General features: G+C 39.0%; 1 protein-coding gene across 3 annotated transcripts in view; it reads right to left on the bottom strand.

The window, feature by feature from the left end:
• VGLL4 (vestigial like family member 4) overlaps positions 1-14,705 on the bottom strand; it is a 145,797-nt gene that overhangs the window by 25,987 nt on the left and 105,105 nt on the right. For 2 of the 3 annotated variants that reach the window (XM_034775527.1, XM_034775528.1), the window contains one exon: positions 13,758-13,947. In XM_034775527.1, coding sequence (XP_034631418.1) covers positions 13,758-13,947 — 190 coding nt within the window. Of the gene's footprint in view, positions 1-5,227; positions 5,315-13,757; positions 13,948-14,705 lie in introns of those variants that run through there. The other variant, XM_034775529.1, reaches the window with a different exon arrangement.

Raw genomic sequence — 14,705 nt, 5'->3', positions numbered from 1 at the left:
AACTCCAAACAAGAAATATTGTTTCTTTTGGGCCTGATCCCCTTCAGTAAATGCTGATAGATTGACAAAGGTTTTAAATGGATGCTTTGCTACATGTACTAACATTCCCATATACAGTAAGTAAAGCACTATGTCTCACTAGTTGATTACATTATTTTGCTTTCTGTTGATTCTTGTAGAGCGTGGCTAGAGATTCTCTAGGACATACACATATCCACACACCATAACATTACAGTATTACGCCAAAATTAATTTGGAAAGAGCTTCAGAAATGATGAGCGCTACCAGGTTTGCTGAAGTAACTGCAATTAAAAAGTCTATCTTGACAGAGAGTCTATCTTGAAAGGAAGCTCCCAGTCTACTCATTCAAAAGGTAACAGAAAAGTTTGCAAGAGGATTTAGTTTTAGGCCTTGGATAGAATTTGATGTTGTAGGGGTGTCCTGCCCTCTTTCCACCAATTAAGGGGACCAAAAAGCAGCTATGGTTTGAATCTTGATCACTTCCTTAACCATGAATGGTACCATCGCATGGCATTTCAGTATCATCACATCAATGAGGAAAAGTGTCTGAATAGAATAGGTCATTGTGACAGTTGCAGATGGCTTCCTGAAATGTAGCACCTCTCCAGTAGAGTACCCATACCCATAAACCTGTTACTTAGACTGCATCCAGATGGAAGTCAACAGTTGGCCATGACTTTCATCTCTCTGAGCCAGGAGAATTAATCTTAAGCCTTGAAGAATCTTCTGCTAATTTCTGGCCAACCACAATGAAGAGAAACACTTCCTGGTCATTTATCCTGAGACATTACACAAGTAGTTTCCTTATCCTAATTTGCTGTGAAATGGTCTGTAATTGAGGGCCCATTTCTGGAAAAAAGCTAAAATTTGGTCTGGTTCTGCGTCCTCTCCACTGCTTTAAACTATTGTTCGAAGGATGGCAGCACCTGCAGTTTGCCCCGAGTGTGTGCAGTAAACTAGAAAAATGTACAAAGCAAGATTTTCTGCAGTGTGGAAAGTCCAAAAAACAGAGGGCAGAAGGGCTGAACATTTCAAAAGCATCAGAGGTAAATAAAACAAACATCTGAAGAGAAAGGAAGCTAAATACTCTGTCTTTACAAAAGACACATCAGCTGCATTCATGTTTGAATACTACAGAAGCGCTATTTTTAAAAGGTAGTTAATATTACATATATTGAAACAGAATTCTTCTGGTCGAAATCAATGTAAGTACTGGAGGCAGTAGCATAGACATGAAGTTACTGGAGCAGACCGAGCGGACCGAGAGCCAAGAGAACATGGTTCCATTTTGAGCTCAGAGACAAACGATACAACAATCACCATTAATATCCAGTTGCCATAGACTTCTGAACAGATGCTGTTGGAGGCACTCAACAATTAGTGCCCTGCCTGAGACAACACAAGTTTAGAGGCAGGGCACCAGCTGCCAGGATGGTTGTGCTCAAGTGATGGCTTCCTGAGCCCATGCCAGACTAGTGCATGTATGAAGGTGCTCAACAGAATGTCCTCCCAATGGGCAAGTCACTTACTCGCTCTGTGCCTCAGTTTCTTCATATATAAAATTATACCAGCCTCTTAGGTATGTAGTGAGGTTTAATTCATTAATATCTATAAAGTGCTCTGGATGGCTTGGCAAGAATGACCAAAGAAGGGCAAAGTATTATAAAGAAGGATGGGGATGAAGTTTTGCCTGAAATTTCTAGTTATCACATGAATTGTAGGGCTGGAAGGGACCTCGAGAGTTCATCTACTCCAGTCCCCTCCACTCATGGCAGGACTAAGTATTATCTAGACCATCCCTGACAGGTGTTTGTCTAACTCTACAAGGGAAGAAAATCTGAATGTGCAAGTGGCACGCAGGAAGAGTAACGAGAGGCAGAACAGCAGTTAGAAGCTCTGAGGGGTACTGGATTGTTCCTCAGTAACAGCTGTAAAATGATTCATCTGTACACAAATGCAATGCTTCACAAATACCTTGAGCAGGTATTTTCTCTTGCATGCTACCAGTCATGAACTGGACTATGGGCAGTCTTTCATAATTCAGCCATGTTAAAATCCTTTTGAAGTCTTACTCTTGGCTCATGCAACAAATATTTTACCCTGAGTCACTGGAAATTACTGTAAAACACCTTATGATCACACAGAGAAAACTGTTGGCCAATCCAAGGAAGCAAGTTTACATATAAAATACACACAGCAGTGCTGTATCTGACTGCAGTAAAATTAGCTGCATGAGTTTGAGCTCCACATTGCCAAGACAGGAGGTATGTTAATCCGTTCTAGAGGTGCTGGGAACCCTGGTGTGGTAAGCTGCTATTGATGAAGCTGGAGAGTGGAATTCTGTACAATGCTGTTAATGGACACCAAAAACTGATTATTTCTCTCATTAATATTTTCTTAGGCTATGTCTACAGTAGCACTTTTGTCAGTATAATTTATGTCACTCAGGAGTGTGAAAAAAAATCAGCCCATACCAATATAAAAGTTACACTGACAGAAGCGCCGGTGTGGACAGCGCTATTTCGGTGGGAGACACTCTCCCGCTGACATAGCTACCTCCGCTCATTGGAGGACGTTTAATTATATTTATGGGAGAGCTCTCTCCCATCAGCATAGAGCAGCTACATAAGCAATCTTGCATTGGTACAGCTGCGCCGCTGTAAGCTCGCTAGTGTAGACATAGCCTTAGTTACACTAGTTTGATCTAAAATTTCTCTAATACATCCATTGTTAACCCTTACACAACCACTTATAAAAATGTAATGCACGGAGATAGTGAGCTTGCTCTAATCAGTTTATGGGCCCACAGCCTTAGCTGACAGAATGCCTTTTAAAGTCTATGGGAGTTTATTCAGTCGTTAAGCAGGTAAAACACTGCGGGACTAAGCCCTTTTTTGTCCCAATCTTTGTGGAAACATATATTATGGAAGGTCAAAAGGTAACAACAAACAGGATTTGGCAAATTTATTAAACAAGAACTTGATCATGAATAGAAAAGCAGGTGTAGGAAAACCATGGCCACTAACTGCCTTTGAAGTACTAAATCTGGTAAAACTGTGCACAATTTATTGGCGGTAGATTATAGCGATTCTTATCTCCACCTAAAACTGACAGTTCTTACAACACAGAAAAATAGCTCTGAACTATCCACTTCTTAGCAGGTACAATCTCTATTCACCAGATGTGCGAGTAGCAGTAGTTGGTGTGAACAAGAGATAGCTCAGAAAGTATGCATGCCTTATGGACAGAGATTTAAAAGATAGTCCTAAAAGAACAAGCTATATACTAAAATGTATTTTTAAAAGCAACTGTTTCTGTAGCCTATGAGCTCTCTCTGGCCATCTCATAAAATAAAGAATAAGCTTTTCCTAAAATGTGATAAAATCTGTTCAATATTAAGACCACACATTTATTCCAAAACTAGAAACTGAAAGACTATATGGATCACACTGATACAGAACCAAACATGAGAGTAAAAGGTTCTTCTTTACCTCATATACTAGGCTAATTGTTAAATGTGACTGCAAGTGAAAACTGAATTACTGAAGGGCTATGGAAACATTCAGTAACACAAAAAGGCTTTGTCTGGATTTTGTAAGACTCTCCACAGCAACGATGTAAGTAAATATTAAAAAAGAAAAAGCAAATTGGTCACCATACTCATACCTGCAGTAGCCACACTAGCAGAGTATTCTGTGTTTAGTGCTCACATGGCATAGTAGCAAAAGATGTCTCAACCCTACAACAAATGTCTTAATAGAGAAACCTCTGAGTTTCATAAGCTTCTTGGTCAGAATAGCAGAACTCCAGCAAAAACAAAAAGTGTTTATTAAGTGATCAATTTCTTTTCATTGCTTGGATTTTAGTTTTGAGTAAAATATGATAATCCATATGAATGCTGAAAATGTTTTTGACTGGCAGCCTGTGACAATATGATTCAGGAAATGTCATGCCTTATCACTACTAATAGTAAAACAAACAAGTAATAAGTTGTGCACATACAGCTTACACATTCAGGCTATGGACACAGTTTCATAGACAATGACTCCAAGGGCAGGATTGTGGCAGGAACACATGAATTAACTTTAACTTCACTTTAATATTTGATTCCTCCATTACTACAGTAACCATACATCTGTGCCACATTAAAGAATACCTGAAGCAATCATTAATGTGTGCTCTGTTTTCTCATTCTGAGACTGTCCCCAGACAGTTTAGGAAAAGTTTTTATCAAGGTACACAGAGTTAATCACACATATCCCATTATTTATCACAGGTATTCTGTACTCAACTCCCAAACCAATGCAAGCAAACACAGCTACTCAATAGCTGTTGAAACGGGCAAGTGTAATCCAATTCCTGAACATTATTCCTGAATAATAAGCAAATTTGGTATGCAGGAATGCAAGTTTCCTATGCATATAATAATGTCTACTGCATTTTAGAAAGTATAATTTACATGAGGGAATGAGAGGACCCTAAATTGCAGAATTCACTTACAGCACAGTAGGAAATATAAAGTACGGTTCAATTTCGATCAAGTAGTATGGGAGCTGGTATCTCTCTAAACTATTATGCACTGAGGCAACTACAAAGAACAGAATTCAAGCAAAATTTCCACTGAGAAAAGTGATCAAATAATTGAGGTCAGACCCTTTAGACTTCAATTGTTGCAAAGTCCTTTTATTTCCCTTGTAATTTTCTTTAAGGATAAAAACTGAAAACATACCCACACCCTTTGGAGGAAATGTTGGCAAACTAATGGCTCAAAAGAAAAGCACAGTGTACTACTAAATCAGCAACCTCTTTAAGATTACAGTCTGTAGACTGTCACATGATAATTGTGAATAGCACTAACATGTCAGGCTTAACCTGAAACTGTTACTTCCAATTAATTAACGAAACAATGGTCTCTGTATACATTAACCCTTATAACACCAGCTGGACTGGTTATCAACAACTGAACGCTGCAATTACTGCCCTGGCCTCTCTGTAAAGCAAACTACGGTGTTAGCAATATGGGTCTGATGTGCAGTTGGGAAGGAAGTCACTTCTGGCCCTCCTGAGCAACTAATTGACTCTCTACCTCTGCAGAGCACTTGCTGCCTCACGGCTTAAATTAAGTACAGCTGAAAATATGGGGTTGCCATCTGGTTTGAAAAAGCAAGGATCAGGGAATAAAATGAAAGGGTTTTTTGGTACTAACCTCACTTTAATCATTGCCAAAGAGCATGAAGACAGCCCAGCGTCCTCCCACAAGAAAGCCTTGGGCCTCACAAACTTGGCAGCAGTCTCCTGCACAAAAAAGCTGGGCAGGCAGAAGCCTTGTCAGAATAAGAGTCCTCCCAGGAAAGCTGTGGTGCAAGGTACATAGATCTGCCCACATGTTGAAAATAAAACATTCCCTACACAGTTCTTGGGAAAGTTTAACACATTACTGGAGGATTTATTTACAATTAAGTTCTTGCATAATTATTAAATGCATCAACACAAATGTGCTTCATAGACAAAAGACACACATGTTTTTGTTATTACGAGGCATTAGGTTTGTTTAAACTTGTTTCTACATTTTTTTTTTAAAAGGAATACAAAGGATAGGAAGTTCGTTAGTGAAGTTCACTGCAGGAACCCTCCTGGCTTCTGAAGAAACAAAACAGCAGACTTCAAGGCATTATTATTCAGGAAGCTGACTCTCGGGTTTCTAAAGGGTGGCCAGATAAGACATGTAAAAAAATCTCAGCTTTCCTCCCAAAGTTAATGTTCTTTGGAAACGTCAAAAAATAAGACTAGTGGTGCTAGAAGTAATAGATTGAATTGCCCTCTGTGTATGTTGATTTTCTCTCTTAATTTCTGAGTATCCAGTTTCAGATTAGGTACTAAAGGGGGCGGGGGGACATTCATTGCTGGAAACGCTTGAAAGTGGTTATCGGAATTGTAAAGATGGATCATAGACTCTTAGAAACAGCCAAAGCAACACTTTTCTTTCACCTTTCAGCACTAAGAAATAGTACCATTTGTTGGAAGTCAGCACTTAGTAATTTGGAAGGAATGAGTTAAAGCCAGTTAGCATGTTTTTGTAGCAGATTACAATATGAGAGGAAAATGAAAGGAGATTGTCCAGTCTAGCATTTTTAGTCTGGGGAGAAAAATTTACTTATTCAACCAGAAGTTAATGTAAGTTTTTATTCCAAATCTTGCCCTTAAAGAGTCATTGTCTATAGCAACCGTGTCCATAACATTCTAATTCTCAAGAGTGCAACCTTCTAGTAAATGGTACATCTGTCAAACAGCAGGAAACATCTGGGAAAATGGTTAAATGAAAATAAGAGAAACAAATACGCAAACCTTTGTGTTTTCATATGCTTATAATATACATCTAGAGTATGTTTTTGAATGTGTACTGGTTCTTTCCTTGCCTCTTGGTTAGCTATCAGGCTCTGGTATATGGGTGGCTCTAAAATTCACCACAATGTAGATATGGGATAACTTCTCCAATGCTAGAAGCCAAAAGACCCTGAGTTCTATTCCCAACCTTACCACAAACTTCCCTGTGACCATAAGCAAGTCAATTATTTTTTGTATTTGTGTTTGCTCATCTGTACCATGGGAATACTACTTCCCTACTTCACCAGGCGGTTGTGGGACAAAGCACTAATGTCTGGACAATGTTTTGTGCTCTTCCCACAGGAGGCACTCCAGGGGTGGAAAGTACCACCAAATAAAAAGCAACCTATGGAGTTGGATAACAAACCCATTCTGTTTATAAGTGAACAGACTCAAACTGACTAATCATTGCCTATAGTATCAGGGAGTAAAGATTTGTGGTACACAGACAAGGTTTGAAAGGATCAAGTCTCTGGCTCAATCAGGATTTTGAATCATGACAGAAGGTGGACCAAATTCTGGTCCCGATTTAGGAAAGCATCCTGCTCAGGAAGCACTTAAGCCTATGCTTGACTGATTTCCTAAATACAGGTGGACTTAAGCATGTTCTTAAATGCTTTCCTGGGCTTCTTTGAGGTTCCAGTAGTGATGTGATTACTGATCAAACACGTTAGACCACATGCTGGGCCTTTTGCTATTAAGAGTCACAATACCACAGTTAAGGTGGACTTGTTATTTATTCATTAAATGTTAATCTGCATTTCTTGGCAGCAGTTTGGGATGAAGAGTTTTGGGGAGAGATTGAAAGGCCATTAGCAGTCATGAAAAATAAAGCTGGTTAATGGGTTTTCCATGCATTCAGCAGAAGTGAGGTGAGAGGAAGCATGTTAGGTTTCAAATTGCCCTGTTCCTCCCATGTAGTCTTTTGAACAAATTGGTGCCTCTTTAAAAGGTTGAACCATTTCTAATCAATAAGACCTATGCTGTAACAGTTCCATTGAGAGCCTGGAGAATTTTATATCTAAGAGGATCCCTTTGAAAATGCTGCGTTGGGTTCTAAGACACTTCAAAAAGCAGCCCCACACTAGGAAGGAAATTCTGGTGACGCTGGATTGCTTTTTTACATTCTGGTTAATCACCCTAAAATAACAATCTAAAAATATTTTTAAACACCAAACAAAACCCCAGAGTTCAAAGTTAGGGCTCCCCATGCCTCCCTCATCCCATTTTAATGCTTTTTAACTCTTTCCCAACGGCCCCTTGGAGCTACAATGCCATCTGCATCAAACAGACAATGGACATGATTCTCTGTGGATCCCCTCAATGCTTCTCTTCTGCAGGGAATAGGAATAGCTAGAGAGCAACATGAGGTACTTCCTTCTTTCAGGTGATCCAGCACTGCCCTGCCCTGTAAAATTCAGAATCTCACTTGAATTCCGTGCTTTGAGCTACTGCCAGGTAACCTGACTGGGCAAATCAGGACATCTTCAATCTAGTTTGCTTTGAGAACAGTTGAAAAGGGAAGCAAATATGCAAACCACTGTAATTTCCCACTGAGGGCTCTACAAAGAAGAGAAAATGCACAGGATTACCAATGGGATCTTGCAAACTGCAGTGCAGGAATCCAAGATAGCTGTATGAACCATGTATGACAATTCTTCAATTCTTCTCCTGCACTCTGAAGTTTCTTGCTTTGATTTCAAACTTAACATTTTAGAAGGTATTTTTATATGCAGAATATAAGTGTGAAGACCTGAGCTTGGTCTTATTATGATAATAAGCCAATTCTTATGTAAGAGATTAATCTTCAAAATTGTGCTGAACAGCTGCAATAGAACTATGACATTTTCATATGCAAGTTCATTTTCACAACAATCCTAATGCTGCACATCTGAATGAATTGTGACTAAGAGGGGGAAACTGTTTAATTCTTATACGTATTTATCATGGTCAAGTCCCAAAATAAAAATATTAAATTTTAAACTGGAGTAATCTACAGGCAAAGAGAAAATAACAGTCTCGTCTCTCCAATATATTTTAAGATGGTAAGACTCATGTACAACTTTACCAGTAAAATGAAATCTAGATGACCCTTCCAAAGAAACCAATATCATCAATTAACACCTTCATTTTACAACAAAATATCCTGATTTGCCCCTACTGTTTGCTAAGATGGAAAACACTTTTACAGTCACTACACTGCAATGATTTTACCCACTGTACGCCAGCCACAACCATCCTCATGCTGCAAATACAAAGAACTATGCACATGAGAGTTTCTAGTAAAAGGCAGAGAAGTAAAAAACTGACCAGTGTCACTTTTTTCAACCTCTTTGGCTCTTGGTGCCCTGGGCATTTGCTCATTTGATTTGTTAGCTGGCAAAAAAAAAAAAAAATTGCCATGAAAAGAAATTGCTATCAGACTTCCCAGCTCTCTGCAAGGACTCTTAAGGCAGAAATGATGCCTGCTGGGAAAAGGCTGATGTCAGCTCTTAAGAGCTCCCTGCAAGGATAAGGAGGCCTTTGTTTTCAGCTGAACTGTGAAAATGAGAAAATGCCTCCAGCCTGACAAACAAGAAATCCACACAACACAGGTCAGGCCTGAGACCTTTACTTAAAGGTACAACACCTCATTAGTGTTATACTTGCATCACAACAGCCAGATACATTTAAAATTAAGCAAAAGGAATAATAACAATAAACCAATTTTCCCTTAAAATCTAATATAAAGAAGGTTATACTTCCCCTGCCACTCCATGGTAAGGTACATAAATCAATTTCCTAATTACTCTCTATCAAATCACAGGGATTTAGTATAAGAAAACAGTGGCACTTTCCACTTTTAGGTTTAAAATGATGTGGCTCTTTAAATTTTATTAGAAAACGAAGCACCTTTCAATCCAGCAAAGATTTTAATACCCATAATATGTTAGAAAATGCTTTTAGGAGTAACATGATAGAGAGAGATTTAAAGAGTAGAAAGTGTGAAAAATAAACAAAAAAGATTCCAAGCTTGTCATATTTCATAGAAAAAGGTGCAAGATACTGGTGGAAGGGAATCTTTTTTTCCCTTTCACCCCTACTAGTTAATTTTAGCCAAACAAGCATAACAAAAAGTTTGGAGCTGTCGCATATGGAGAAGTTAATAGGTATGATTTATTCCAGATCATAAAGCAAGTGGCAGATAATGGTCCTAATACATCCAATACATTGCAAAGCTGAAAAGAAGGACAGACATTTCATTCTGGAATATCACGTACTGAATTTTAAATACTCAACTGGAAGGTTGTGATGCTATTGCAAAAAAAGCAAACATGATTCTGGGATGTATTAACCGGTGTGTTGTGAGCAAGACACGAGAAGTCATTCTTCCGCTCTACTCTGCTCTGGTTAGGCCTCAGCTGGAGTATTGTGTCCAGTTCTGGGCACCGCATTTCAAGAAAGATGTGGAGAAATTGGAGAGGGTCCAGAGAAGAGCAACAAGAATGATTAAAGGTCTTGAGAACATGACCTATGAAGGAAGGCTGAAAGAATTGGGTTTGTTTAGTTTGGAAAAGAGACGACAGAGGGGACATGATAGCAGTTTTCAGGTATCTAAAAGGGTGTCATATGGAGGAGGGAGAAAACTTGTTCACCTTAGCCTCTAAGGATAGAGCAAGAAGCAACGGGCTTAAACTGTAGCAAGGGAGGACTAGGTTGGACATTAGGAAAAAGTTCCTAACTGTCAGGGTGGTTAAACACTGGAATAAATTGCCTAGGGAGGTTGTGGAATCTCCATCTCTGGCGATATTTAAGAGTAGGTTAGATAAATGTCTATCAGGGATGGTCTAGACAGTATTTGGTCCTGCCATGCGGGCAGGGGACTGGACTCGATGACCTCTCGAGATCCCTTCCAGTCCTAGAATCTATGAATCTATAAGGTCCCAGCCGTGTTTCACTTCCCATGCAGCAGAAAATCAGTTCCTCTGAAAACTACAACCTTTGTTAAATTAAATCTTTGTTGGGGGAAAGGGATTCCATTACAAATTTTATAGAACACAGTAGAGTTGCCAGGCCGTTTTGACTCATTCCCTCTATCCCAGATGTTGAAATAAATATACCTGTACATACCATTCAATAATCAAAAACCTACCAACGGGTATTATTTAGTGCAAATGGGGAGTTACACGTGAGTAGGGAGAACATATCTCCAGAGTCCAGATCCATTCCAAAACAAATTGCTGCCATCCTCGAGTTTCTGTCAAACTACTTCTACAGTGCCCAAGTGTTCAGATGGATACGTTCCATCTGATGTCGAGTGATGGGGGATGCACCAGCACTCCTACTTAGGGCTAAAGTCAAATTACTAACAAAAGTTCTACCCTTCATAACATATATGGTACTGCTGCAGGTCTAATCTGGTTCAGTCACATTCACTGCCACGGTATGCTCCCATGGCAAGGATGAATATATGCCTACTTCATGATTTCAGCAAGCAAACGACACAGACACACACACAAGATTGGACGAGGGTTACAAAAACGGACTGCCCATCTAAAGTACTTTAGAAATACACTGTGGTTGAAATGTCTGCAGTTGATGCAGGGGAGTGTAATCTGCACCCCCCCTTGAACCATCTCTGGCAGCTGTGCCCAATGGGAGTCTTCCTTGTGGTGGGTGGCAGTGTGTGTATCAGCCATCCTCATGGGGTTCTGCCATAGGAGGGTAGCTTTATATTTACAGCATGGGCTCTACACACAGGATACCTTGGGGATGTGCTGAATTAATGCATCAGGTGCCCTAGCCAGGCCTTCTCCCAGGACAGAGCTGCACACACTTAGACTAGCCATTTCAAGGAACCTGCAGCCCAGGTTCCACTGGCAGAAGCCTGGGAGTACATCAGACCAATTGTCTGTGGTTTAAATATGGGTTTGACACCAACTAGGTGCAGTGGAACAGTCTTCTATTTTGTGGCACAGAAAATATATATCACTTTCCCTAATTCCAAAACCTACATCTTTTTCTTTTAGATTAGTTCCAATAGGCCTGAGCAAAACTGAAATTTTATAATCCTCTTCTCTATCTTCTTGTCTATGTTTAAGACAATTAATCTTGCCATCTAGTCTTCAAAAGGACAGAGTTTCCATATAACATGATATTGGCAGCAACAGCAGCTAAACATGAATTATTTGTTTTTCTAAATGAAATGCTGCCAAATTATCTTTTCCAGACCCTCCAAGCCAGTAAACTGTTACTGCCAATAATGCTCAGTACAACACTTCTTTCCCCTAATATACTATGATGTCTTTAGTGATAAAGTAACAAAAACAAGCTTTTACTGCAGATGCTTAATTTTTTTAAAGTCAAAACTTTGTCTAAGCCTTTTACAAAGTATTATATAATGCATTTATATTGCTAACTCAAGATCAAACATAACCAGAGACAAAGAAAGAGTGGAAATCTGGAAATCATTAGAGAAATGTAACTTTTTTGTTTATAGTGCAAAATTCAGGGAGTGTTTGTTAATTTTTTTTTTATTACAGACATCTGAAATGTCTAAGTTTTGTGACATTTGGTTCAAAGAATTAAATATTATCTGCTAGAAATATTTTAGATTGAAAGAGGGTACGGTGTTTGCGGTGATGGATTTTTTTCCTCTCTGAACTAGAGGATCTTGTTAAAATATATTATTTGATTCAAGCCATGGGACTACAGGGCAGACCTTATTATTATAATACCTTATTATTGTAGGGTGAGACATCTTTCCTACACTAAGCCACTGAAAGAATCAGGCTGCTGGACAAAAGTGCTATGCAGAAAAATAAGACTAAGTACAGTCGCCTTTACGATCCATCTAAACCATGGGACTGCATGAAGGAACTAACTTTACATTCTGGTTTCCAGAGCTTTAGCTTTGAAGCCAATTTAGGCTGCACGTGAATGTGTCAGTTCAAACTCCACCTTTTTTATGGCCTGCACTGTATAAAGTGGCACAATATACATAACTGCTAGTTTTTTATTATATTTCCACCATGTCAGTTTGAAAATTTTCCACTAAATAACATCATAATTCAGGTTTCAGAGTGGTAGCCGTGTTAGTCTGTATCAGCAAAAAGAACGAGTACTTGTGGCACCTTAGAGACTAACGAATTTGAGCATAAGTGGGTTTTAGCCCACAAAAGCTTATGCTCAAATAAATTTGTTTGTCTCTAAGGTGCCACAAGTACTCCTTGTTCTTTTATCATAATTCAAAAATGTCAAACATTCTCCATATATGTTTTGTATTGCCACAGAAACAAAGTACATGTTTTTTTCCAAGGCTAGCATTCTCATTTGTAAGGAAGGGCTGTAAATAGTTAAGTTTAAAAAAAAAAAAAAAAAGGGGGAGAAAAAAAGCCATGCTACAAATGAGAAGTCTTTCTCAGCTTGTGTGCATTCACTGTTTTGCATTACTTCGGTGCTGGATTCCTGATTTGTAACAAATTCCAAGACTGCAGACTGCAGGCCCAGCCTCTGACTAACACTATGGTGATTTATTTGAGGATAAATACCTCTGTCCCGGTCTTGTGACTGAACACAACAGTCCAAAGCCGAGTGGAATGTGAGGAATGCAGAGAGCCATTTCAGCTGAGGCAGCAGGGAACAGTATGCAGTTATCAAGCTACCTCTGACTGTTGAAGTACTCTGATCACTTCCTCCAGTCAAGAATGAAAGGAATTCTCATGCCAACCAGAACATCGTTCCCAACAACAACAAGAACACAGCATGAATGGCACCTGGATGATTCCCTCTCTCTCTCTCTCTCTCTCTCACACACACACACCTTCTCCATATACTACCTGTATGGAAAGTTTCACCTCCTAATGAAATGCACTCTCAGGGTCTGAATATGATCATATAAATAACTTCTAACAACAACTGCAGCCTGTCCAGTTGTCACGGTGGAATCTACTGAGCAGCTGGGCTCAGAGTCTCCTGGCCTTAGAAAAATGTGAAACACTTTTACCTTTTTTTCTCCCCAGGATAGAAAGCTTAAGGGTATGGGATGTGAAGGGAACAGGTTAAAAAGAACAGGGTATTATTTTAAAAAAGCTATACCTTGATATAAATATTATGATGTACACAGTCAACATAATTCCTACTACCTGAGGCTATAAAAACAGTTTTTAAAAGTGCCACATAATCCTCTTGATTGTCATACAGACCTTCTTCCCTTAATGTAAAGAACAAAGAAAGAGTTTGGCCCTAAATTCAAGGTATACTATAATTTTCAACATGCAAATTTTTTTAAAAAAACAAACGTAATTAAAGGAACAGCAGTGGTATTAGATTCTATTTGGCTAGGAAATAAAGGCTGAAAGAGAAAAACTTACAGGTGCGGGTTGAACATTCGACTCATTTTAGAGACATGTTCATTTTCACAGTCTAGCTCATCATCCCCTTGGTCCATGCTGAACTTTCTCTTGTTGGGGCTGATGGGAGGAGGGCCTGTTCGATGGTTGGTTAGAGCAGAGGATACTGGAAGAGACTGCATTCTGGGCTCACCTCTTAGAGCTGCTTCACCTACAGGAAGAACAAAAGGCAAAATGAACACAGGGAAAAAAGCATCCCCTTTTAAAACAACTCTTAAGGGTAAGTTTTTAACTCAGTAATGGGGCACATGCCACACAGCATGTTCAGGACAAACTGAAAGAGTGGTTAGAAGCCAAGTATCACTCAGAAGACATGTCTTTCAACCAAGAAACTGTTTAGGATCCAGTTTAAAAATAAAAATGCTGGAATAAAGTAACAGTTGAAAAAATGCACTACAGAAAGGATAATTTACTTACCTTGGGTAAGCCTAAAGGCTGAGCCACTTCAGTCTTAAAAAGAACTTTTATTCAGAAGCATTTCTTTTAATAGGATAGGCCAACTCAACACTGAACTTACATTACCTTACAATGCAAAGCATGACTGACTTTTTGTGTGTGTGCTATGTAGGCTTTGTTCCTTCCCTATGCCAGCGTCTTTAAATTCTGGGACTACAATTCATATTTTTGCCAAATACTCATGATATAAATTATTTATTGAATACACTTCAAAATTTATATTATATAAAATGTTGCCTGAATCAAGCCTGTCAAATATATTAATCTAATTACTCTTGGTGAACATTAAGAGAAAAATTCTGCTCTTGCTGACACTGGTGTAAATTTGGCCCTTTAAAGTCATTTTGGTGCAATTAACAAAAGAGCATGCCTGCATGGCACATGGATCATAACACTTCAATCCTAAACAAGTTAATTTTCAACTAGATAAGCTAGCAGTAAACCCAGGGGATA

Source organism: Trachemys scripta, chromosome 7 (assembly GCF_013100865.1).
Source record: "Trachemys scripta elegans isolate TJP31775 chromosome 7, CAS_Tse_1.0, whole genome shotgun sequence".
NCBI lineage: Eukaryota > Metazoa > Chordata > Testudines > Emydidae > Trachemys > Trachemys scripta.
Note: the sequence above shows the minus strand (reverse complement) of the source record. Positions and strands in the feature narration are given on the sequence as shown.